Source organism: Halictus rubicundus, chromosome 3 (assembly GCF_050948215.1).
Source record: "Halictus rubicundus isolate RS-2024b chromosome 3, iyHalRubi1_principal, whole genome shotgun sequence".
NCBI lineage: Eukaryota > Metazoa > Arthropoda > Insecta > Hymenoptera > Halictidae > Halictus > Halictus rubicundus.
The window spans coordinates 20,302,587-20,328,830 of record NC_135151.1 but is presented as its reverse complement, the minus strand read 5'-3'; the positions used below and the strand labels follow the sequence as shown (position 1 = coordinate 20,328,830).

The following is a 26,244-nucleotide window of genomic DNA, read 5'->3' as shown; positions in this document are numbered from 1 at the left end:
TCAATCTTCCAAACCGGTAAACAAAAATCAATATTTACAAAATTACTGAACCAGTGCCGCCAACTTAAACGTTTAATCAGTCTTTTGATTTATACCAGGGAGTGAATAATTTCGCAATCACCTCGGAAAGTAAATTGAAGACTTCTCAAACCTGTTATCATCTGCGATTATTGAACTGAAAATTTAATCGCACTTTCACTCTTCTTTGAAATGCGATAGAATTATTTCACAGAGACACGACAATTAATTCATAAGAATCTACATATACGAGTAAAAGTATTGGCACAGCTATTCACCCTCATCCCTCATTGTGTCAATTTAACACAATTTCACAGAACAAACAGTATGTGCAGCACATCACTCTATTAGTTGTAAATAGTTAGATTTTAATACCCTCGATTTTCAAGAAGGAATTTACAAAATTAATTATTTATCTGTCCATAGATTTTTTACCATTGTATCCATTTTACATCGAAGGCATTAAGCTGTAAAAACGAGGAACCGATAAACGGTTAATTTCTTCAAAAATTATAACCACGCATAAAATATTATACAAATTCACTAGAGCTAGTTATTTTACTTTTTTCACTGAGGTTATATACATATCAGTATAAACAACCACAGTTCAATCTCCGATGAAAATTTCTTTCATCTGTCGTTCTATATAATAAACATTCGTGACTCTGATTTTCTAGAACAAATCTGATTGGAAAAAGTGAATTTACATTCCGAGACCCACATTGAAAATGCCCTAAAAGTCTTGAGGAGTGCGCGAGGTTTAATTTCGGAGCTCATTCTGCATTTTTAGTGGCGCAGTCCGACCAGTGTGTTTGCGGCGGCCGACTCGGTGCGCATTTATATTCTATATTGTTAGCGTTATCACTGTGTAATCACGCGTAACAGCAGCCGTGCAACCGCAGCCACCGCCGCGCGTATTTCAAGTAGCACGACAGTCTCAATCTACCTAGGGCTGCGAATTTCATCGAGCGTAATTCCATCTCTCGATTACAACCGAGTATTGAGGATCGAATTCATCTTCATTTATTTCCCGCAACGAGGAACAACCGTTCGCTTCTCGCCGGGCGCTAACGCGAATATAAATCGTTACGGCGCGTTTACACGAGAGGGAAACGTTTTGGCAATATCCATGCATACATACATACATACATACATAGAAATTCTCGCGGTCGTGCATCACCGCGTGCCAAAAATACTTCACACAAACACACAGAGACACAGGAATGTCGCGGGTTCCCACGTTGCGCATTATAGAACAGAGAAACGCAGCTCTAGATATTCAGTAATCGAGACGATCCGCGCGAAAAAAAAAAAAAAATAACGCAGCCGCAGCCGCCCAGCCAGCAACGCGACGCACCAAAGCACTTCAGCACCGCACAATATGTATATGATAGCGTTTTTTTCACCACGATCACCGTATACACATTGTCTTTGTATAGTTGTGTATATTTCGCAGGCGCACCGACTATCAAACCGCACCAGTCCCGATCTTCGTGTCCAAGGAGATACCGCGATCTCTCTGTGTAAACAATTCCGAGTACCGTCCGTCCGCCAAACGACGACCAGGTACAGCGAATTCCCGATATAAGTCATACAAGTCATTCCCGATACAAGTCATTCAGAGGAAATCTCTGGTTCTCGCCGAACGTTGCATTTGAAATACGCACTGCTGGAAATGTAAATGACCCTCTCGTTTGTATGTCCGAAAACCTGGGATAGGAACATGACGGCTGAGAAAATGTTTTTCTCCGATACAATGTTGCACGTAGAAAACTTTTTTATTTTTCATTATCTTTCTGTGAGACCTTCACTAACATATTCCTGGCATTTTTCCGCTTAAAATGAGACCAAATACGATATAGTTCCGATACAGTCCCAGGGACCTTTAAACGCGAGGCTCGTAGGGACTCATATCGAGAATTCGCTGTAAAGTGTTTATTGACGATCCCACTCTGTCCTGACTACCCTAGAGTCGCGAAATCAGGGGAATCGACTCGAATTGAGGGGGAAAAGCTATCCCCTCTCTGCCGGTACCGGATTAGTCACGTGACATTGTGACACATGCACGACAGAGACGAAACGCGTCACGTGACGGGGCCGTGTCGGATGCGTGGGGGAATAGCGTTGTAGAAGGGGAAGGTAGAGTGGGGAGACAGGTCTTAATCACTTTAGTTACAGGTCTTAAGGATTATGCACTTACTTCGAGCGCATTGTTGCCGGTCGTTCTTTGTCATTGACAATACATGCGACGGTAGTGGGCCCTCGATAGAGTGGGACCGTATTCTTTGCCTAGAAATCATTTGACGGACGAACAGTACGTGTTTCTTAACTCTAGGCTTACGGAGCTCTAAAAGTGACTATTTCACATTACGTTATCAAATTAATAAGAATCTTTCAAATAATTCTTCTTAATAATTCGAATCTTTAAACAATTCTAAAAATCAATAAAATATTTTCAATAATTCTTCACGGATGCATCTTTACAATCTCAATCAATTAAAAATATTAGAACCCGTCGTTCTGACGGAATCCGTAGACCTAGTGTTAACCTCCTCAGCATTGGCGTTGACTATAGCAGAGTACAGTAGTGCTCGGTTAAATTGACACGAATCAGTGCCACTTTTCTGTTGCCACTACCTTGACCTCGCAGGGAGATCACACGGTTCCGGAAATCGCTTTTTTGACAAGACCATGTAGACTTTATAGTATACAGGGTGTCCCGAAAATGTCGAAAAACCTGGAAAATGGTGGTTCCCGAGGTCATTTTGAAGTAGCTTGTTCCTTCGCGAAAATTTCCTCCTCGCCTTTTTTTTAAGGCTTAGGAGTCTATAGCATACAGGGTGTCCCGAAAATGTCGGAAAACCTTGAAAGAGATGGTTTCCGAGGTCATTTGAAATAATTCCTTCGCGAAAATTTCCACCTCGGTTTTTTTTTTAAGGATTAACGCAGACCAATCGGAGCGCGTCTATAGCTAACGGATTCCGGGTCGACGTCAGGTTCCGCTGAGCGCGGCGTTGCCATTGGCGGAGCCGGGAACCGCCCGCCATAGCTACTCTCCGATTGGTCCTTGCTCTTTCGTTAATAACTCCTCAACGGAGCCGAGGCGGAAATTTTCGCTGAGGAAAAAGTCACTTCGAATGACCTCGGGAACCACCTCTCTTAAGGACATTTCAAGGACACTTTTGGAACACCTCGAATTCCCCTGAATAGAAAATGCATACAATACGAAAAAAGCAGATGTGTTGCTCCGGAACCGGCGTGAATTTCACCGAGCATTCATAGTGAACGCATGCGCCGCAGTCAACTGCCATACGAGGTTAAACGAAACGAGGTTCTCGAACGTAATGTTTTCTAAATCGATCGATTGATGCTCCGGCGAGTCCGCACATGTCTGAAGGGTTCGATGACCCGGAATCAATGATCGCGGTACTCTCCGAAAGAAAGGGATTCTGCATGAAAGGGCACCAGCCACTTTTGCGAAATTCGGCTTCGGCGTAGCACCACTTCATCTTGAATTTTGTACGAGTACTACCAGCACCAGCAGCAGCAGCAGCAGCAGCCGCCGCCTCGAAGTTGAAGTTGGAGTACCGACTCTCGGCTCGTTCACTTAATCAGCACACGCATATATGCACCGACACCTTCTGTTCGTTCGTTTTCGTTCTCCTCACTCTCTCTCTCTCTCTCTCTCTCTCTCTCTCTCTCTCTCTCTCTCTCTCTCTCTCTCTCTCTCTCTCTCTCTCTCTCTCTCTCTTCTTTCTATCTATCTCTCTCTCTCACACACACACTCACTCGCACTCCTTCCTTCCGATTTTTTCTTCCCTTTTTCTTGGCCGTTCCGTTCAGTCGATTCTGGAACACTTGGCACGAATCCCCGCCGCGCGAACACACATTCCTCTTACTGTTTCCCGGAGATCTCTCAGCCGACGAGACCGTACAGAGCGTCGTCGAATCGACGTCGCGCGGCGAATAATTCCCCGATCGTTTTCGTTTTATTATCGAGAGCGAGCGAGCGCGCGCGCGCGCGCGGTCTCGGAAATATCGCGCGATTGGAAATGACCGGCCGAGAACGAGATTACGAGGGGAACCATTCGCCGCGTTTCACCGCCCTATAATTCACGCTACGGAAATAATTGGCCGATGCAAATATTCGAGGGCGACAAAAGGTCTTGTTCGCTTCCCCACCACCGTTGTATATGTACGCAAATGCACAATCACAGCATTGTTCCTCACTATGAAATCACCGCACAGCACTGACGTTTTGCATTGTTCTATTTTCACTGTGCTCTCACCGCCGCCCCGTGTTTCTCGTTCACGTTATTTAGGCCTGTTTCTGTCACTGATCGAGGAAACCGTGGAGCACCGCATCTTCTACCCCCTCACTCACTTTTCCTCTTTCCACTTCTCTCACTCTCTCTCTCTCTCTCTCACTCTCTCACTCTTTCTCACTCTTTCTTTCTCCCTAGTCTTGTTGTTCCGCCTTCTATTCGCGTCCGAGACAGGAAAGAAAAGAATCGCGTCCGACATATTTATCGAATATTTTTCTCCGACTGTTCGCGAGCCGGAGCGAAGAGACTGATCTGATTTCTCGCCTTGTCTCGGCCGCGCGAGCCCTTTAATCACCGTCTTTTGTTTCACTTTGCGCTGAAGTAGGAACTTGCAGTAGGCCAATTCGAGAAGTTCGCTCTCGCCTCGGCGCAATAAGCTTACACGCGGACGCGACGCCATTTGGAATCTTGTTTCGCTCGGGGAGACACCGATAATCCCCCTTGTTGGTTATATAAACCGGTATTATCTCTAGAATTGTAGGAAGCCGTTCATTCTGTTTGCGAATCAAACTCGTTAATTCAATCCAGACCGAATTAGGACCTTCGCGTGCATACTTCGTTGATACTTCTGTCGGGAACAAACGCTCCGAAAATAAACGACAACTAGCAAAACGTTATCGCGCAAAATACAATAGCCTCTTAATTACAATTACTCACAGTACCAACGTAATTCGATGCTTTACCACCCCGTAACTGTGCCAATGAGGAATGTTCGTGCTATTTGCGTAGCGTTTATAATTCAACAAAATATTCAACAAAATATAGTAAATGTGGGAAATAATGACAATTCAACGCAACAGAATGTTTCGCTGATGATTAAATGCCTACAGGTGTCGTCATTAGACGGCGGATCTTTATGCAAAATAAAATTTTTATAAATTTTTACTTAGTGCCTATAGATTGCAGCTGATGTACAGGGTGTTTCACCTAACTCGAGCATCTAATATATCTAGCTTGTTTTTTATAATTGAAGAAAATTTCAGAGGAAAAGATTAGTTGGTTCAGAGGGGCAAGTATTATGATAGACAGAAAAATTTGTCCAAGGTTATATTTTTTCAGATTTCAAGTGCCCTATTTTTATGAATTTTTCATACTCAAGGTCACGTGGAGGTCATAATAGTACAGATCGTTGGATTCGTCTTGACCTCGGCTATCATATAGCGACAATAGAAATATACCATTCCATTTAAGAAAACTTCGTTGACCTTGAAATCTCAAAAACAATATAACCTTGAACAAATTTTGTTCTATTATAAAAAACAAGCGAGTTAGGTGAAACACCCTGTACATCGAGTGCAATCTACAGGCGCTAAGTAAAAATTTCTTGTGCTCATTAATCATTTTTACACGTTAAAAATGGTACATTGACATTGTAAAATTCTTTTAATCTTTTCGCTGTTTCGAATTACTAATTTTTGTCAGAAATGCAGAAAATCCGCAGTCTAGTCATCACCTTTACCATCACGTTCTTCACGGTAGGAAAAATAAAAATCTGCAGTTTGCTGAATTCTTTCATTTTCTCTTATCTCAACGGCCTTCCTACATACAAAACAATTATAACGAGATCCTTAACGAAAGGTTATACGGAAAGGAGCATTGCCCCTTACAAAATTCTCTCCGCCGGTCCAAAACAATCCCGTTGCCATTCGGTGGTGAATAGAGGTGTCTCCGATTCTCGATATATCGTTCAATTAAGAGAAAAGAATCGTCGGCGGCGAACTAACGACCCCGTCTGCGATAATTGCGTCGTCGGCGGTAACAGAATCAAGGGGGTAAAAAGCGAGGGGGGAGTGGAGGGGTGGGTCGGAGGAGGGGGTTTCTACCGTTCTCGGTCGGGTCGATTAAAAGTCGTCGGAGATCTGCAAGTAAAATCTTCCACGGGGAACGAGACGGCAAAATTTCAGATGGCATCGCGAATCGCTACCGTGCGAATCGCTTCGACGCGGGGGTAACTAACGACCGGTGTTACGAAACAGTGCCACCCCGTTGGGTGATGGAGCCCCAGGACGTTCACGCCTCCGAGGGAAAGTCGCGATTGGTGCTCCACTGCCACGCGGACGGGTTTCCGCCGCCGGCGGTCACGTGGCGTCGCGCGAGCGGCAAACAGCCCGGAGATTATCGCGACATCCTCGCGCACGAACACGCGCAGGACCTCAGGATACACTCGAACGGCTCGCTGGTATTCGGCAGGGTGCAGGAGGACCACGAAGGATTCTACCTCTGCGAGGCGGTCAACGGAATCGGCGCCGGTCTCAGCAAAGTCGTCCACCTCACCGTGAACGGTGAGCAGCAGACAATGTCCGTGTCGTTCCGGTCCGGGGAGAAGAGACTAAACTTTACAATTGCCCCACCGAAACTTTGGCACTTGTTATACGTCATTCTGTTCGTTTCGACGCGACGAATACGAGTATCACTTTCGTTTTCGGCGGTTATTGCGAGTCCCCGAGATACTCGCGAAAAACTTCCAGGACGGTGAACTCTGACCGTAACAGTGTGCACAGCTGACAGCGGCGGTCGGGGTTCTTATGCTATTACAGTCGGCGACGAAAAGATCGGACACTGTGTGGATGGGGGAAAAGGAAATGTACATTTTATTAACCCCTTAACTTAATTATTCGAGTTAATTCGAGCCCGCTAAACAGGCCAAACTGTGCACACTCGAGATAATTCGAGCGGCGTTGTATTTTATGCTGCTGTAATTTTTCACGCTCGAATATAATCGAGAATTGAAAATAACAATGTGAAAGCAAAGAAGAAAAAATCGTCTTGTTGATATTTATCGTTTACATGGGATTGTAAGCTATAACACATATTTATTCAAGAATAAAGTATAGCCTTTTTCCATGGAATAAAAGCGCAGTATATCAAAAATTGATTTTTTTTTTTTGGCCGGTTTTTTGCAAAAAAACTGTGCGTTAAGGGGTTAAATAATTGAAGCATGTGCGAGGAGCCGACAATTTTTCAATTGTCGACGAGTTAAAGCAATGTATTGAACACGTAAATATTTTCCGTCTAAAGCGAAAGTCATGCTCGTATTCGGCACATCCAAACAAAAAGGATGACGTATGCAAAATGCTGAGGGGAGGGGGCAATTCGAAAATCTTATCGGGACTCGGAAGGAATTAGAAATGAATGAGGGTCTTATTGATTAGGTCAGCCTATAAATACCGGTCAGAATTGTCGTGGAATGTTTTGAAGCGTCGCTGAGCCCCCACATGACATACATCGAAATGCCACGATTATGTCAACTTGGGCCCTATCTGAAGGTCACGTTCAAGGTTCTTGCCTCTGTGCCGACCACAGTCTCCTCTCTCCAGACCCCAACGAGTGGCTTTGGACTCGGAAAGCACCCAAAAATTGGAAAATAATTTTGCCTATTATACAACAAAAGGTAGACTACCTTACGTAAAAATCCTGAAGAGTGAGACGTGGAAAACCGTTTAAACAGAAACGAATCGATTTGCCAAAAGCGCGCAATAGCGTTTAAGGTATTCCAGACCGTCGATTTAAATATGAACGACGAACGAATCCCAATCCCTTTGATCATCCTTCGCGTTAACTAAGCGACGAATGACTGACGTTCCGGATTATTTGCATCCAGTCCCGGCGAAGTTCGTCGAGAGGCACCGCAATCAAACAGCTAAATTGGGTTCGAACGCGTCGTTGCGATGCGAGGCGAAGGGCGATCATCCCCTAAAAATACTCTGGAAGAAGAACGGTCTGCAGCTGGAGCAGAAACTGTCCGATTATCGCTACATGCTGAAGGAGGACAACACAACCGACGGGATGATCAGCACCCTCGAGTTCTTCAGCACCAGCCGCGAGGACAGCGGGAAATACGTCTGCATCGCGTCGAACGTGCACGGCAACGACGAGATGACAATCCATCTGTATATACAAGGTATTCACAGTTTCATAGAAACTAATGTCACGGTAGCTTATGTCATGTATCAATCATTTTCTATTTTAACGAACCGGTCACGAGTATATGTAAAAGAGAGGATAGGAATATCGGATGCCCATTTTATTTTTTTCATCTGGAAATTCTCAGAACGGATATACAGTGATTTCTCTATACAGCGTGAATCACCTAACGTTTGCACCTCAAATATCTGTGTTGTTTCTAAAGATACGTAAAACATAATACAATGGGGCTGACACGATGCCAAAAAAAATGTTGTTTTTATGTCATTTTTGTAGAGATATCAAGGTCACCCTGACTTTTTTTATATGGAACCACCCTTTTTTAAACACCTACAATGATAGTCCCTTTCATTAGGAATTCAGTGACAATAATTAGTCCAAGGTCATTCAAGGTCAAAGACAGAGAAAACGTATACAACTAAAACAACTTCAAAACTAAAACTAAAACTTTTTCAAAATAGAATTAACTGAATGACCTTGGAATAATTATTGTCACTGAACTCCTGATGAAAGGGACTATCATTGTAGGTGTTTAAAGAAAGGTGGTTCCATTTTAAAAAGTTCAGGTGACCTTGATATCTCTACAAAAATGACATAAAAACAACATTTTTTTTGGCATCGTGTCAGCCCCATTTTATCATTCAACTTTGTCCTTACCATATTTTACGTATCTTTAGAAACAACAAAGATATTTGAGGTGCAAACGTTAGGTGACTCAACCTGTATATGTCGCCAAGGCCTGGACGATAAATGACGCGGAGTTATCCCCACTACCGTAAACATAACGCTCCTGGACGATCCATGACGCTGGCAGGACCCATTTTGGTGACATATATCGAGAATTCACTGTAAATGGAAATATCAAACGTAGAAATTTAAGGAATTTTGTATGGAATATGTTATCTATATTGTCCTATACCATATTCCTGTTTTGCAATCACCGATTCGGTGCGTAAATTAATTATTAGCTTTGTCCTTGGGCATCGGCGCCATTCGCCAGAACCTCCGCCTCAAAGTTCACGATAAAACGAGCAGAAAATTGCAGACACATTCAACGGAGGGGTGGGGGGGGCGTCTTCTTTTTTTTTTTGCATCGATCGCGGGCGATAATTCTCGGTAACGATATTATCGGCATAACGCGGCGAGTCGCAGGGACGAAACAATTCCGATAATGTTTCCGGGTTCTTGATATTTGCAGATAATATTGTCGCGCCGTGGCGTAATTATCGTAATGTCTGCTGGCGCTCGGCAACTCCGTCCATTTAGTATAATGTGCCTGCACACTAAGCGGCGCGCGAACACGCGCGTTCCCCCGGCGAAATGAAATGCGTTTCGACCGGACTCTTTGCGTCGCGTAATAACAACGTCTGTGTAGAAATCGTGCAGCTGTGTAGATCATCCTAGGTTGGATGATCGTGGCTGGCGATCGCTAACGATCTTGTCTCGCTTCGGAACAGAGCCACCGGATTTCCCGCGGAGCCTTCGGGTCGTCGAGAAAGGCAGCCGGTACATCAACATCAGCTGGATGACCAGCCAGGACGGCAACAGCCCGATCACGCAATACATTATCCAGTACAAAACCGAGTCCGGCAAGTAGATCATTTCAATAGATCATTCCTGTAGGGTCGATGCTAACTCGGGGGAAGATGCCAAATAACTGTAACTTCGAATTTACTCGGTAAATGTTAATTCAATCGTACCTAGGATCACCTGTCCAGTGAGTGCACACTTGAGCCGCATGTCCGTTGGAATTAGTATTCGCAAATCATTATTTAAAGCTATCATTATTTAGAGCTATTTCTGTAGGAAGGCTGTGTCATTGTTAAGCCTTTTTAGTTCAACGTACCTCTCCTCTTTTACTTCAGAACTTGCTACAAAGTGATATACAGTATTGTCTCTGTAACTGTCGCGAAGGTCTCTACCGTAACTGTCAACATTTTATCCCCGTCACCGGAGGATCCCCCTTGGAACCTGTCAAGCGGTAAACACGCTCGACACTCTAATGCAAGTCAAGCGAAAGATTGCAACTTTCATAATTTTTTATTGTTTTTATTTACCGAGATCATTTAGAAAAATTCTCGCGTAGTGTTTGCACCAACATTTGAATGAGAAAGTCGACGTTTTATGTTATACAGGATATGTACAGGGTGTTATATTTAGTCGAACACCCTGTGTATTCGAGATAAAAACTTTAGTAGATTTAATGCTGATGAAAAATGTAGAAGATGAAGGAAGAATGAAACTTTATTAAGTGAATCCGTCCTTATCGAGAGTCAGATAGAACTTTGTTAAGCAATTGGATTCGCTGTTGAGTCTTCAATGCGAACGCGAAAGCTCTAATGGAAAATAAATCCACAATATTGAATACAGTTTCTATTGAGTGGATGAAAAGCTTTTGTCCTGCTGAGACTCTCTGAAATTACGATTTCTCCTGCGTAAAGGACATTTCCTAGGACCCTCCTGGTGAGAGTAAATAAATGAATCATGCTGCTCTAATAAAACTTCCAAAGGGAAGTCATTATTTTTGTTAGTAATAAATTTTTGCTCGAAGGATAAATGAAAATACTATTGCTAACTGTAATAGATACATCTGTACTTCTGTTGATTTTTCTATTTTTACACTTCCAGCTGAGAGAATATTTTAGTTTCTTTCATTTCTGGGAGACACATGTGCAATTTTGTATTCGCAACGAATAATACTGCGGGATTATGAGATCGGAATATGCTGATCACTGGAAAGAAGTTATAATGAGCGATCGAAAGAGTTGTGGAACTTCATAAAAGATTCTGTTTAAAACGTAGACCGTAGAACTTTTTTACTGAACTTCGTCCAATGAGAACAGAGAAAGAGAAGCTTTTGAAAATAAAAGTTTTCGCTTGAATGGAACGTACAAAACGCGACAACAAAAGTTTTCTTGTAACGGGAACAGATTTGTTCGTCACTGTTAAAGAAGTTTTTAATCGCTGTAACAAACACAGAATATTAATCAATGAATAACACCGCGACAATATTAAATAATTACTACGGTTAAATTTATATTCTTATACGTTGTAATATTTCCGTGGATAATTCGCAATTTAAAGCTTGTCCGTGTTTCTCTTACGAAACTCGTTTTAATAAACTATTTCGAACAACTTGTCTTCCTGGAATTTTTATTATACAGTCTATAAGATACTTGTTGCATGAGAACATTTTTCAAAGAAGTTCTTGAGAGTAACGTTTCTTTTCATAAAAATTCCGCAGCAACTTTCTTTTCTCGAACGAAACAGAACTTTTTTAAAACAATTTATTTTAATCTCTGGTCACCACAACTCTAGGTTTACTAGACAGAAAAACTTGTAAAACAATAAACCTTTATTTATTCTACTGTACACTCTTCTCAATTTTCTATTATTTCTATGCAATGAGTTTTTGGTGATATGATTATTTAATTTCTTCCTGACATAAATTATTTCTTTCCGACGCAACAATTTGTTTTTACCATTTTGGACACTTTCATATTAGTTTCTGTGTTCGTAGATCGCTCGAGCAAGTCGAAGTCAATTTCTAATAAATAATATCAACGCCCGGCAAATTGTGCAGGCTAAAATTAAAACATATTTTCATTGTTCACGTAGACTTGGAAAAGTTTTACAGCGTGTATTGTTGCATCCGGCTACCGTTTCGCCCGTAATATACAACAGTTTTTCTTCGTGCTACGCGAAACTCGGAGACAATGCAACTCCTTTTCAGTGATCTGCATATTCCGAGCTCGAAACCTTACCGTATTATTCATTACTACTTTTTTTACTGGAAGTGTTACACGAAGCCGCCACGTAGCATGAGAGACAAAGTTTTTGAGAACATTAAACTCCGCATTACTGTTAAAAACGAAAGTCACCATGAATAATCAGTATTTGCCTTCTCATTGTAGAAACTGTTCGAGCTCTCAATCTAAAATTCCACTTTCAAACTTCCCGACGAACAATTACAAATTTCAATTACCTTATTGCCCATAATACAAGGAAAGCTACTTCCTTTGGAAAATATAGCACGTTCTTAAAGTGAAACAAACGAGCATGAACGAACAAATTAGACGACTTACTGCCATAGAAGATGCATATACAGGGTGTTTCGGAAGTTACAGGGTGTCTCGTACAAGCAAAACGGGTCGAACAAAAGGAATAACAATTTTATGTTTGACGCTTTGTTTTCGAGAAGAATCGCTTATCACACGACTGATTGTAATCGTAATTATATCCAGTTTGGTGTCATTTTAATTAGGAAAACGGGACGAATAGGACGGTCAAAGTTTCACTAGAGGAATAAACAATTATAAAAGTTGCAAACTTCGCTTGCATTAGTGTGACTCTCACCGATACTGGAGCGTGTTTACCGCTTGACTGGTTCCAAGGGGGATCCCCCCGTGGTGGGGACAACATGTGGACAGTTACGGTAGAGACCTGAGCGACAGTTACGGAGATAATACCGTGCATAGCATAAACGTTCATTTGATCGCGTTATACGGCAGTCTGCTGTATCTCAAAACTCCAGTGCACGGAGTACGCGGCGAGTAGTTAATTTGTTCTGAAGAAGAGTCCTGAAATAAAAGTGACGCTTGTTCGTTAACATCTCGTACATAACAGATCGCAGTCGCGATAGGTTCGTGTAGAGAGAACGGTCGAGAAATTCGGCGCTCGGAGAGGCAGCACACTCTATCCGTCTAATAAAACGTTCGAGCAGTAAAGCTCTCGGATAGTACAGGATTCAGATAACGCCGGTTACGGATAATGGATAATTCCACTTGCAGGCTGTTTCTCCCGGTAATCGAGGCAATTCGTTTTACAGAAGTGTGGCACGAACACACGTTCCACACAACGGTGCCGGGCACCCAGGCCCACGCGCACGTGAGCGGCTTGCGTCCGGCGGTCGCTTATCAGTTCCGAATTTACGCGGAGAACGAACTGGGTCGCAGCCAGCCGAGCGACGTAAGTATCGCGTCCGTAACGCTTCTTATCGATCTTCGTTTCTCCTACTTGTTGCTGGCCAGATCGGCCCTATTCCCAGCGACGGGGGCCATTTTTACTTGACACCGTTGACTGACGTATTACGGAAGTCGATTTATTCCGGGCTACGTCGATCCGTTGCCTGAAAAAGCATCGCCGCCGACGCATTAACCAGCAATTTTCTTGCTCACTGAATTTCTGCTGATCCGCTTTTAACGCTAAACATCCGGCCCGATTACAAATGAATGGAACGACGCGACGCGACACGCGGTCTGATCGCCCCGAGACAAATTTTCCTTCATCCGAGGCGATCGTTCGCGATCGCTTTTAAAGCAGGTGTCTGTTGACCATGGTTCATAAAAATAATATGGCTTTCGTATGGAACGGGAAAGAAATGGATTAACGGTTTTTGCGAACTGTTAAGAGCCAAGCGTAGTCACGAGACTTTTGCAGAGTCAGCGGGTCGGTAACTGCTGTATAATTTCCATTCACAGCCTTCAACCACTGACTTAAGTTTGGCCACTGTCCTAAGTCTGTGACTAAACTTGTCACAGTTTTTGCTCTGTATTATCGATATTATGAATTCTGACGCCAGAAACGTGCCTCAAGTTTTTGGCTTTATTTCGCAGAGAATCGAGACAAAATACAGCTGAATTTGTAGCCGGAGATATTTTCTGGCGCGCGCTACTCTCGATTTCATCCAGAAAACTCATCCAATGGCATAAAAATGCTTGGATTACACTGGTCAATTTTTTGCCTACTTCTAACGCTTATATTTCCAAATATCTGCATAATCTCGTGAGCTCGTGACCAGCGCGCGCTGGATCGAACCTTCCTCTTTCGAATGAGCCCTTTCCCAGCGAAAAATATTCTCATACAAGGACGAAAAGTTGAGGCGCGTGAAACCATTTTTCGCCGATTTTTGTCGGTAACGTGGTCACTCTACCTTATCGCGAATCCACGGAATGATTACAAAGTTTACAAAGTTTGTACATACAGGGTGGTTCACCAGATGTTACCATGATACACGTCATTATTATTATTCGCAGACGCACATACGGGTGTTATTAGTTTTTTTTTTTTTTGGTGGTTGCCGCGTCAAGGACTTCTGAAGGTCAACGTTGATTTTTCAAATGGAACCGTATATATTTTATGCAGTTATTCTAATTTAAGTATTCCTAAGAAAATCTTTTCCTCTTACTGACGATAACTTGATTTCATTCATAATTATCTAGAAAAAGAGTTCAATGTAACGTCTACTTACATCTCAACATTTGTTGAACAAATTTACTATGTAATGTAATAAGGAGGAGGTGGTTCCACATAAGAAAATAAGTCGAGAATATTCAATAAACTTTGTTTATGAACTTTTATTTTATTTTTGTCGGTAACGTGGTCACTCTACCTTATCGCGAATCCACGGAATGATTACAAAGTTTACAAAGTTTGTACATACAGGGTGATTCACCATATGTTACCATGATACACGTCATTAGTATTATTCGCAGACGCACATACGGGTGTTATTATTTTTTTTTTTTGTGGTTGCCGCGTCAAGGACTTCTGAAGGTCAACGTTGATTTTTCAAATGGAACCGTATATATTTTATGCAGTTATTCTAATTTAAGTATTCCTAAGAAAATCTTTTCCTCTTACTGACGATAACTTGATTTCATTCATAATTATCTAGAAAAAGAGTTCAATGTAACGTCTACTTACATCTCAACATTTGTTGAACAAATTTACTATGTAATGTAATAAGGAGGAGGTGGTTCCACATAAGAAAATAAGTCGAGAATATTCAATAAACTTTGTTTATGAACTTTTATTTTATTTTTGTCGGTAACGTGGTCACTCTACCTTATCGCGAATCTACGGAGTCTTGATTAAAATCTACGAAAAATCAGTTCCGTTTCTGCGGATTTTTGTGCAAAATTGGTCATTTCAATCGTGCGTAATTTTGTTTGTAACATTTTTCGATATCGCTGATAATTTCGGTGATACTCGAGAGGGTTACTTGGTATGAGTCGCCCTGTATGGTATTTTCCGGAAATGTCAAGTTTGTTCGGAGTCGAATGGATTATAGTCTTGCGCTCCGGTGTGAACGACCGAACAGTAGAGATGGGGTTGAGGAGGTAACATGGAAGGCGGTTCCTGTAATCTAACGTGGGATCGCACGATGCGCATCCCGCTTTCTTTTCAGATTTTGGAAACGACCACGGAGGGGGAGAAGCCCGGCGGGCCGCCGCGACATCTCAAGGTGGATCCTGTCAGCTCGACCGAGTTTAACGTCACCTGGGATCCACCTGATCATGATTTATGGAACGGCGGGATACTCGGTTATCACGTCGGCTACAAGGAACATCGGTAACGATCCGGAGGGAACGGGCGTCCTTTAACGATGCGGTTCCCGATAGCTACGAATACGTTTCCTGTTCCGCCGCGGCATACCAAATTGCGAGCGGCTCGCGTGTTCCTCGAATAACACTGATATTCTATACTTCCCAGGCCCCGTGATAAATAACCGGATCGCGCCTCCGACCTTCTCATTTATTTCCTTCGGAAAACATTGACACTGAAATATATCCGCAACGTCCACCGGCGGCGTTCGCATGTTCCGTCCGCGTTCTATTTTTTCGCCATTATCGGATCGCCGTAATAACGGAATTGATCGCGGATTTTTCTCCAAAATATAAATTGTCCGCGTCGATTGTACGAAACACGAGGCAAATAAAATTGTCGCTCTTCCTTCAATCATTTCAACATGGTGGTAATAGTACATAGACATTTCGAAACTCTTTTAATACTTTTACTGTTTTCCTACCTACCAGAAGCTTTTTATAACAAAAATATCATTTTAACACTAAACCTACCACTGGCGGTCAAATGACCGGTTTCGAATTTTTTATCGTTTAACTATTGAAATGATAAAGGTGTGTTCATAGGAAATGATTAAATAAATGATTTCCTTACTCAACTTCATACTACATGATATGTATAACTAGTTTGTCATTGTGAATAGATTGCTTCCTTAAAATATTAATCTCTAAACTGAATGTCTTTGCAATTTTCAAAATTTTACCGTCATCAATGTAAATACAGTATAGTGTATACCAGCAAAAATACTGTGACACAATTACCCGAAAGAATTATTCATTAAATTAAGAAGAAGATGAAGAGATTGTCAAAGGTGATAGTGTATTCAGGTGAATTCTTATTTTAGAGAAGCTGTTTCCTTAAACTCTAAATCTTTAGATATCCACAAAGTGAAATCAATCTTCATAAACGGGGCAATGTATTTCCTTTCCCATAGCCTGATAGAGTTCGTGAACCTACTTTATCGTAGGTCATGCTAGATCGCACAGGCTTCGATAGATTTTGTCGTATCTCTTCTAATTTTCAAGAAAATTGACCTTATACACTGTTTGAATGAACCAAGTGTCCCCTAAAACCCGAAACTCGAGCCATTTCGAAGAAACGTAAAGTCTCTTAAATTCTAAATATTACGAGGTCATTGTTAGTCCATCGCTGAAGTGTTCAGCGCGAGAATGTAGTCGCGAACGGCGATTACGGAACAGAGAGCGTGTTAATTATTAACGAATTTCCCGGGTACGCCGGGCCGGGCCGCGCGCGGTCTATTGTAATAAGCGGCTATTAAAAGTTCCACAGCGAAAAGAGTTAAACGTTATCGCGATGTCCAGGTTGGCAGCGGACCAGTACACCTACAGGACTGTCGAGAGACCAGTTTCCACAGCCAGCGTGGCCCTGGGATTAGCGAGGCCCGCGATGCCCGGAAGACAATACGAACTGACGAACTTGAAGAAGTTCACGCAGTACAGCGTGGTCGTCCAGGCTTACAATGCCCTCGGCCAAGGTCCCATGACACCGGAAGTGGTTGCCACGACTCTCGAGGACGGTAAGTACTGGATTCTTGTTCGACTATGTTTGCGCCAACGTCTACCAACCTTCACAATACCAAGCGGATGACAGGTGTACCTCGATTTTTGTCGTAGTACATTTCAAACAATAAATTTCCAATTTTCAGAACCCGACAACTTGTCGTACGTACAAAATTTTGCAAGAAAGAAAAGTTTAATCAAACCGTAGCGAACATGACTTGTATACTTTAAAGGGCAAACTTCATTAGGCGAGAATCTTTCTCCGACACTATTTCTGGGACACCCTGTAGTATTGTCGCGGAGTGTAGGACCTCGGTAGTCGCACACTCGCCGAGTTGCCTGGTTACGGAAAACACGTGACACGCGACAGTAAGAGAAGAGAGGAGACATAGCAGCGACATAGTGGAAGTGGCAGGTTTCGTACAGTTGATTGGTTGCAGGAACCTCTGCATGTAGTTTCGTGCGACTACCGAGGTTCTACTGTAGGGCTGTCCACGGTTGCGGCCCCTCCAACGCTTTCTTCCCCCACCAACTTCCGTTGCTCGCACCAGTGTCGCCAGATGAGGGGAGGGAGCACGAATCGAGGAGAAAGAGTTACCCCCTCTCTGACGGAACGCGTCACGTGACCGGGCCGCGTCAGAGGCCGTGGGGAATAACGCAGTAGAAGGAGAAATAGAGTGGGGGAAGGAGTCTTGATCTGGCAACACTGCCTATATCGCGTTCGCTGATGTCTCGCGTCTTCATTGCCCCACTCCACGCACCTTCATAGCTACTAGCGAGAGGCGGGGCTCTGTCTCCATGGTAACGGGGCCCACTGGAAGGGGTCAGAGGGCGCTGTGGTGGGGAGGGTTTCGCCTCAGAGACAAATGTGCCCGGCACCGTTCTACCGTATTGCGTTGACAAAAGAATCGCGACTTCGTCCTGTATGAAGGCTTACCTTCCGGTAAGAGTGTGTTCGACAGCACTCACCCCGGAACCGCAGATGGATTAAAGTGCTGATTAGCCCAGGTTACGTTTCTATCGAATATTCTGGCCTTGATTACCGGCATATTCGATTCCGGATCAATGGGTTCGCCCCACCGCGACCGAGAGGAGAGGCTGCGGTATTAGCAGGGCCAGATTTAACGAATGCGGTCGAACCGCGTTCAAAAATTCATGAACACAGTATAATGCTGGAGGCTCGCGCGGGCCTATCGTGGATTCCGCTATGAATACCAACCACCGTATATCCGGTCGAGTTTCGAATAAATAATAAATTCAAAAGCGGGGGCGAGTACGGCTGCCTGGAACTGATCTGCTTGCAAATAAGTTCTTTAATCCCGGGCATCGTGAATGCAGCCCGGTTAAACTCCAAAGTGCTTTCCGCGCCTCGAACTTCCGCCGCGGAGTGTTTCTTACGGATATCTTGCCGCGAAATAAACAGATTCCGGGAGCCGAACCACCACCACCACCACCGTGCTAGCTCGCCGGCCGAATCTCCTTCCAGATTTTCGAGCAGCCACACCAGCCTCGGCGACGGCAGTTTACCGTCACGATAGCGAAATAATAGAAAGTTCGGTCCGTTTCGAAAACTTCTTCCCCTCGATTACATTACGCAACCGGAAGCGGAACGGAACCGGCTGGCCGGGCAGATATCGTGGAACGTTTTACTCTATGGAAATAGGCAGGACGGACACCGGTCAGGCTGCCAAACAATTTGACAATAGCCTCCACGGTAACACACACAGAACCTTGCAAAAAAGAATTGCCGACACGCTGCAATTTGTAGCTACGAAAATTATAATGATAAAATTAAAGTGGAAACACCTACTTCTGAACACTGCAGAGACAAGTGATGGTTTTAAAAAGTAATGAATATACTTTATTAAATATATTTCATTGTAAATATACTTTATTAAATATATTTCATTGTAAATATACTTTATTCGTTTATACTTTTGTTCATTTATACAGGGTGTCCCACGTAAAACTTTTCACGATGTTTCAAGTACTTGCGATGATCTGACAAACAAATATTTTGAACAAAAATTGATCAGTTTTCGATTTGCTATACATTGCAATAAGTTCGAGAAAAGTTACTTTTTTAGTATTGTCAAGGTCACCTTCGTTTTGTTAAATGGCACTTTGTATTTTTGACTTGACAGTATTATAGCCCGTTTCAAGACGAATTCAACGATATAGTATACCATGACCTTCGGATGACCTTGAAGGCAAAGAAATGAATATATATATATATATATATATATATATATATATACTTTTATTTTGCCTCCCCTAAGGGTTACAATTCCTTTTCCCTTACACCACCTCCTTCTATCGCCGCCCTTCCATCTTCGCTTACCCTAACTTATACCTTAATATATATATACAAAGAAATGAATATACTATGAATATACTATGAATATACTATGAATATACTGTACTATAATATGAGTATACTAGCATCTGCCGTTTTTATATTCTTCAACATCAACACTCAAATTATTGGTTCTTATTTGACAGTTGATAGAATTACAAAAATGCATTAATGAAAAATGCTAGAATAAATTTCCCTGTTCAAACTATTAGTTCTTATTTGACAGTTGATAGAATTACAAGAAAGCATTCATGAAAAATGCTGGAATAAATTTCCTTGTCCAAACATCTACTGTAACAGAAAGAAATTTAAATTAATACAATGTTGTTATTCTGATTAGACAACGTTTACCAGTTACTTTTAGTGCTTGTTCTAATGTGATAATGTACTAATGTTGTACTAATTTGTTTAACGTTATATCATACATTTCTTTCTATGCGCAAAACGGTTGAACTTGTTCAGGTAGCTTGTCGAAGGTCTTAGGCGACTTACCCCGTATAATATGTACAGTTTTGTCGCGGAGTGTACCCGCGAAATAAATTGGAAATGTGGACCGCTATAGGGAACGGGGAAGTTTCCGAGCGAATCGAATTTCAACATTTGTTGGACCAGCGTGTTTTCGATTACGGTAACATTTCTGACCATCTACTGCTTGCCGTATTTGCTCGCTACAAATACACGCTGACCTAAGTGTCCAGAAGTATCCTTTTTGGATAAAGAAGTTTGAAGTTTGAAGTTTGAAGTTTTTACTTACGTATTCTTTACTGGTACATTACATTATTCTCTACATACCTACTTGTACCGTTCAATAATTATATAATATTGTATGTAGAGAATAATGTAAAAAATGCTAGAGTATTTTTTGTTTAAAAATATTACCTACAATTTTGACAACATCGACTACTAAGAGTATTACCTACTTGTACTGTTCAATAATTATATAATATTCTAATACTCTTAGTAGTCGATCTTGTCAAAATTATAGGTAATATTTTTAAACAAAAAATACTCTAACGTTTTTGACAGTTGCAACAACAGCATTGAAACTGCTAGCAGAAATGTGTACGATACACTATCTAATTTCTATTAAATTACGGTATGCTACTCATTCGACCTTCAACGAACACAACGTCAATCTTTCCACTGTAGTCGATACAGTGAATTCTCGATATATGTCAACAACACGGGTCTTGCCAGCGACGTATATCGTCTAGGAGACGTACCCGATCCGTGTTATGCTTACACTCCTCGGCGTGTAGTGGGGATAATTCCGCGACATTTATGATGCAGGTGTTGGCGTCATATACAGAGAAATCACTGTGCCTGTTCAAACCATTGTCCTCACGTATCTGATACCCCACTTTTGTCAATTTCTCGTTTGATACGTAATGGCAATAATGATCGAATCTTTTCTTGTTTTGTTTAATAATAACCTAAGCATTTTTGTCTCATAAACTACCTAAAAATGATGGTGAATGGGCACACCCTCTCGAATGATACAGTGAATTCTCGCAATATACGTCAACAACACGGGTCTTGCGGCCCCTCACGGGATATACCCAGCGGTAGAGGGGATAGTTCCGCGACATTTATGATCCAGGTGTTGGCGTCATATATAGAGAAATCACTGTGCCTGTTCAAACCATTGTCCTCACGTATCTGATACCCCACTTTTGTCAATTTCTCGTTTCATACTTGATGGCAGTAATGATCGAATCTTTTCTTGTTTTGTTTAATAATAACCTAAGCATTTTTGTCTCATAAACTGCCTAAAATTGACGGTGAATGGACGTACCCTTCTAAATGATACAGTGAATTCTCGAAATATACGTGAACAACACGGGTCTTGTGGCCCCTCACGGGATATACCCCGCGGTAGTGGGGATAGTTCCGCGACATTTATGATCCAGGTGTTGGCGTCATATACAGAGAAATCACTGTGCTTGTTCAAACCATTGTCCTCACGTATCTGATACTCCACTTTTGTCAATTTCTCGTTTGATACGTAATGGCAATAATGATCAAAGCTTTTCTTGTTTTGTTTAATAATAACCTAAGCATTTTTTCCTCATAAACTGTCTAAAATTGACGCTGAATGGGCGTACCCTCCTAAATGATACAGTGAATTCTCGAAATATACGTGAACAACACGGGTCTTGTGGCCCCTCACGGGATATACCCCGCGGTAGTGGGGATAGTTCCGCGACATTTATGATCCAGGTGTTGGCGTCATATACAGAGAAATCACTGTGCTTGTTCAAACCATTGTCCTCACGTATCTGATACTCCACTTTTGTCAATTTCTCGTTTGATACGTAATGGCAATAATGATCAAAGCTTTTCTTGTTTTGTTTAATAATAACCTAAGCATTTTTTCCTCATAAACTGTCTAAAATTGACGCTGAATGGGCGTACCCTCCTAAATGATACAGTGAATTCTCGAAATATACGTGAACAACACGGGTCTTGTGGCCCCTCACGGGATATACCCCGCGGTAGTGGGGATAGTTCCGCGACATTTATGATCCAGGTGTTGGCGTCATATACAGAGAAATCACTGTGCTTGTTCAAACCATTGTCCTCACGTATCTGATACTCCACTTTTGTCAATTTCTCGTTTGATACGTAATGGCAATAATGATCAAAGCTTTTCTTGTTTTGTTTAATAATAACCTAAGCATTTTTTCCTCATAAACTGTCTAAAATTGACGCTGAATGGGCGTACCCTCCTAAATGATACAGTGAATTCTCGAAATATACGTGAACAACACGGGTCTTGTGGCCCCTCACGGGATATACCCCGCGGTAGTGGGGATAGTTCCGCGACATTTATGATCCAGGTGTTGGCGTCATATATAGAGAAATCGCTGTATTCCGTTGGCAAGGAGAATATTTCGGGGCCGGATTGTATAGGTTAAAGATTCCGTCACGTACCGGGCCGAACTGTTCCACCTGGTCCTGGCTCGATAGACAAGCGTAATTGATTTCTGACACCATCGAAATGTCCTTAGTGCCGAGCAGCCCGCCCCAAGGCATACGGTGCACGGCGCTCTCCTCGCAATCACTGCAGGTCTCGTGGGAGGCGCCACCCGACTACAGTCTGAACGGGATCTTGAACGGTTACAAGGTGATATGGGAGAATATGGACGCGCTCACGGAGACCACCAAGTCGGAGACGCTGACGAACGCGCTGACTGTCGCGATCCACGGGCTGGGCAAGTACACGAACTACTCTGTCCAAGTGTTGGCATCGACGAGGGCCGGGGACGGTGTCGCCTCCTCGCCCTTGTATTGCGTCACCAAGGAAGACTTGCCCGACGTACCGGCCGGCGTCAAGGCCGTCGTCAGCTCGGCGACGTCAATTATTGTCTCCTGGCAACCACCCCTCCGTAGCAATGGGAACATCACGACGTACAACGTTCATATACACGGAGTCGGCCCGGAGGGAGAATGGTATAAACGCTCGCTGCAACCGCATCAGACCAGCTATCAGGCCGAAAACTTGCAGAAGAGGAACCAGTACGAGTTCAGTATCGCCGCTGTTACCTCCGTCGGCGAGGGACCCCGGACCCAGCCTATCACCATCTCGCCTTCCAGCGAGGGTAAGTGTACACTCGAGAATTTTAATACTAAATATTCCATATTTAATTCGAAATACTCTTATTTAGATTATTCATTCGATCACAATTTATAGCGTTTTACATTGATCTCGCGGGAAATGACCATTTCTAACGGTTTCATAAATGCCCACGCCAATTTTAATACTAAATATTGCATATTCAATTCTAAATATTTTTATTTACATTATTCACTCGATCACAATTTATATCATTTTACGCGGGAAATGACCATTTCTAACAGTTTGATAAATGCCGACGCCAATTTTAATACTAAATATTTCATATTTAAGTCTAAATATTTTTATTTACATTATTCACTCGATCACAATTTATACCATTTTACATTAATCTCTCGGGAAATCACCATTTCTAACGGTTTGATAAATGCCCACGCCAATTTGAATACTAAATATTTCATATTTAAGTCTAAACATTTTTATTTACATTATTGACTCGATCACAATTTATACCATTTTACATTGATCTCGCGGGAAATGACCATTTCTAACGGTTTCATAAATGCCCACGCCAATTTTAGTACCAAATATTTCATATTTAATTGTAATACTTTTATTTACATTATTCACTCGATCACAATTTATATCATTTTACATTGATCTTGCGGGAAAGGACCATTTCTAACGGTTTGATAAATGCCCATGCCACTTATTATTTTAAGATAAATAATTAAAAAAATAAAAGCTGAGAAGGTGTCACGAATTATTATGTTCAAATTGTTAAAATTACAAAGAGTTTTCGTAGGAAATTATTTAATAAATTTCACAATTTTTTTTGTACTATGATGCAAATTTTTATTGTAACATAATAAAAGTGGCAAAAAGTCTAAATTCGACTTTTAGTGACCGGTAGGTACAGTGTTAATTCGATGATTGTGACTTTGAAGAAAATAGATACAGATTAATTTCGACATTCATTGGCTGAGATGATCAATTTATTGTGTAGAATTGTTTCATCTTCGAAAAGTGTACCTGTACAGAGCTGTTTAAAATTTAGTTGCCGTGATTTTTGAGGCATTTGTTTTCAACAAAAATGAATCGGTTTTCCGGTATTTGAAAAAAATGTTAATTTTCATGACCAGCCAAGGTCACCTTCAGTGTTTTAAATTGCACTCTCGACAAAATATTTGATCTAGTTCATTCGGTAGTAAAACAACTTTCGTAAAAATAATTTTTTGAAATCGTTCTGTTCCTGAAGAAAATGAAATTACTTTTAAACTAAATGAAAAAAAAAATCGAGAAACGGTTTATTGTGATTTGTTTAGTGTCAAGACTCCGATTTTCCGTGTCCATGTCTCTGTTCAAGGTTAACTCAAGGTCATACGTGCAGTTAAGCTCAATAGAAACAGATCGATGGAAAAAGTGAAATTTCTGACAAATGAAAATAATTTTCTATTGAACATAGGACACTTAAAGATTAAGAAAGAATAATTAAATAGTTTCTCTCATGAAAAACGTTGTAATGAACTGTAAGTATTTAACCCTAGAACGACACTACTATAATATATAATTTACACAAAATACTTTAACATACAGTTCTCGAGATAAAAGCCTATAAAAGCAATAAAAATATCCAAAAAAATAATTTCTTTATTATTTCCTAAACTATTCAACTCTAAATCGTGCACGAAAGAAATATAATATCGAAAAGTGAGAAAAAAAACACTTAACGAGAAACTACATTCAAGAAAAAATTTTGTTACAAATTAAAGACCCAGCGTGCACAGTGGTCGCAAATAACTGACGACATCGACGCGACTCTAAACCAAAAATAAAAACAAAAATTCGGTGGGGTTGCCGGCGACCCCGCCAGTGTCGTTCCAGGGTTAAGAAAGAAAAACCATGTCGCGTCGAAACATGAACAAATGCTGAGGATTATTACAGTCCGGGCAGCGATATACTCTTTCGGCACGGTGCTGGTGGTTCCGTGGAAGCAGGACGTAACGTTGCCGTGCCAAAGCGTCGGGAAGCCAGAACCGTCGGTGACGTGGAAACAATGGGGCCAAACGGTGAAATCGTCAGCGCGAGTGTCCTTGTTACAGAATGGTTCGCTGCAGATCATGGATCTTCACAGGGACGACAGCGGAAATTACACGTGCTACGTGGAGAACCGTCATGGTTCCGACGACATCACGCATCGTTTAACCGTGCAAGGTATCCGTGTCGAAATTCCACCGTTGAAAAATTCAATGAGAATTAACCACCCGACCTTGCCATTTGCATTCGCACTGTTTCAACGCCTCGGAATTTCTCGGGGGCCCTTTTAACCTGTAAGAACAATTCCCACCGCCGCGCGGTCTCCGTTATCGTTGCTCTTGCGTACAAGCAAAGAACATAAAATATCTTCAAACAGCCGAGCCAAGAAATTACACAATTAAGTATCTTACCCTCAGGAGTAGAAACGACGGCAGTAGGAAGATCATCTTATTAACTGGAATTCTTCTTTTTACCCGTTTCCCCTTTGAACTCTCTCTCTCTCTCTCCCGAATGAAGAAGAATAACGAGATGAGAAAAAATCTGAAAATACGCTCGTGAATTTTTATAGAATCCCTCGAACTGTTGAAACACGCGAAAATCGGTTCCGGATGAAATTGCAGAACAGCTATCTACTCTCCGATTTCGATTATTGCTATATGTTATAAATCTCGACATTAAGATTGTGTTAAAGGTCCTGTACACAAGTGCATATGCACGATTGCAAGAAATGTCTGTTATAATTATTTCGTACAAACATTCACTTTCTCTCGACCCACGCAAGAACAATGTCGAGCCCCATGGCTACCCCCATCCGTAATACGGCGAAAGCCGCCCCGAGCCATCGTCTTACATCGAAAGAAAACTGTAACAATCCGAATATCTCGCAAAAATGATCGAAATCGGAAGGTAAGTGGCTGTTCGCGTTAGGGTCATTCCATTCGGCAGTAGAAATCGCGAGATCGTGGCCATAACCTCAAAAATGAACTTGTCGTTGGGAATAGAATAAGTACAATCTTAAATACTTTAATGGAAAACCCGAGGTACGTAGGTTTTATTATTTACACCTGCAAAATGGGCAGAGTTCGATTTTCTCAACTTATTTTCATTGTAAGGAAATATTTG

General features: G+C 41.9%; 1 protein-coding gene across 1 annotated transcript in view; it reads left to right on the top strand.

Moving 5' to 3' along the window:
• Positions 1-26,244, top strand: part of LOC143352924 (cell adhesion molecule Dscam2) — a 332,337-nt gene that overhangs the window by 290,839 nt on the left and 15,254 nt on the right. The window contains exons 13-20 of the mRNA XM_076785960.1: positions 6,320-6,625; positions 7,945-8,244; positions 9,725-9,856; positions 13,096-13,235; positions 15,457-15,620; positions 16,955-17,169; positions 22,520-23,110; positions 25,030-25,299. Coding sequence (XP_076642075.1) covers positions 6,320-6,625; positions 7,945-8,244; positions 9,725-9,856; positions 13,096-13,235; positions 15,457-15,620; positions 16,955-17,169; positions 22,520-23,110; positions 25,030-25,299 — 2,118 coding nt within the window. The remainder of the gene's footprint in view (positions 1-6,319; positions 6,626-7,944; positions 8,245-9,724; positions 9,857-13,095; positions 13,236-15,456; positions 15,621-16,954; positions 17,170-22,519; positions 23,111-25,029; positions 25,300-26,244) is intronic.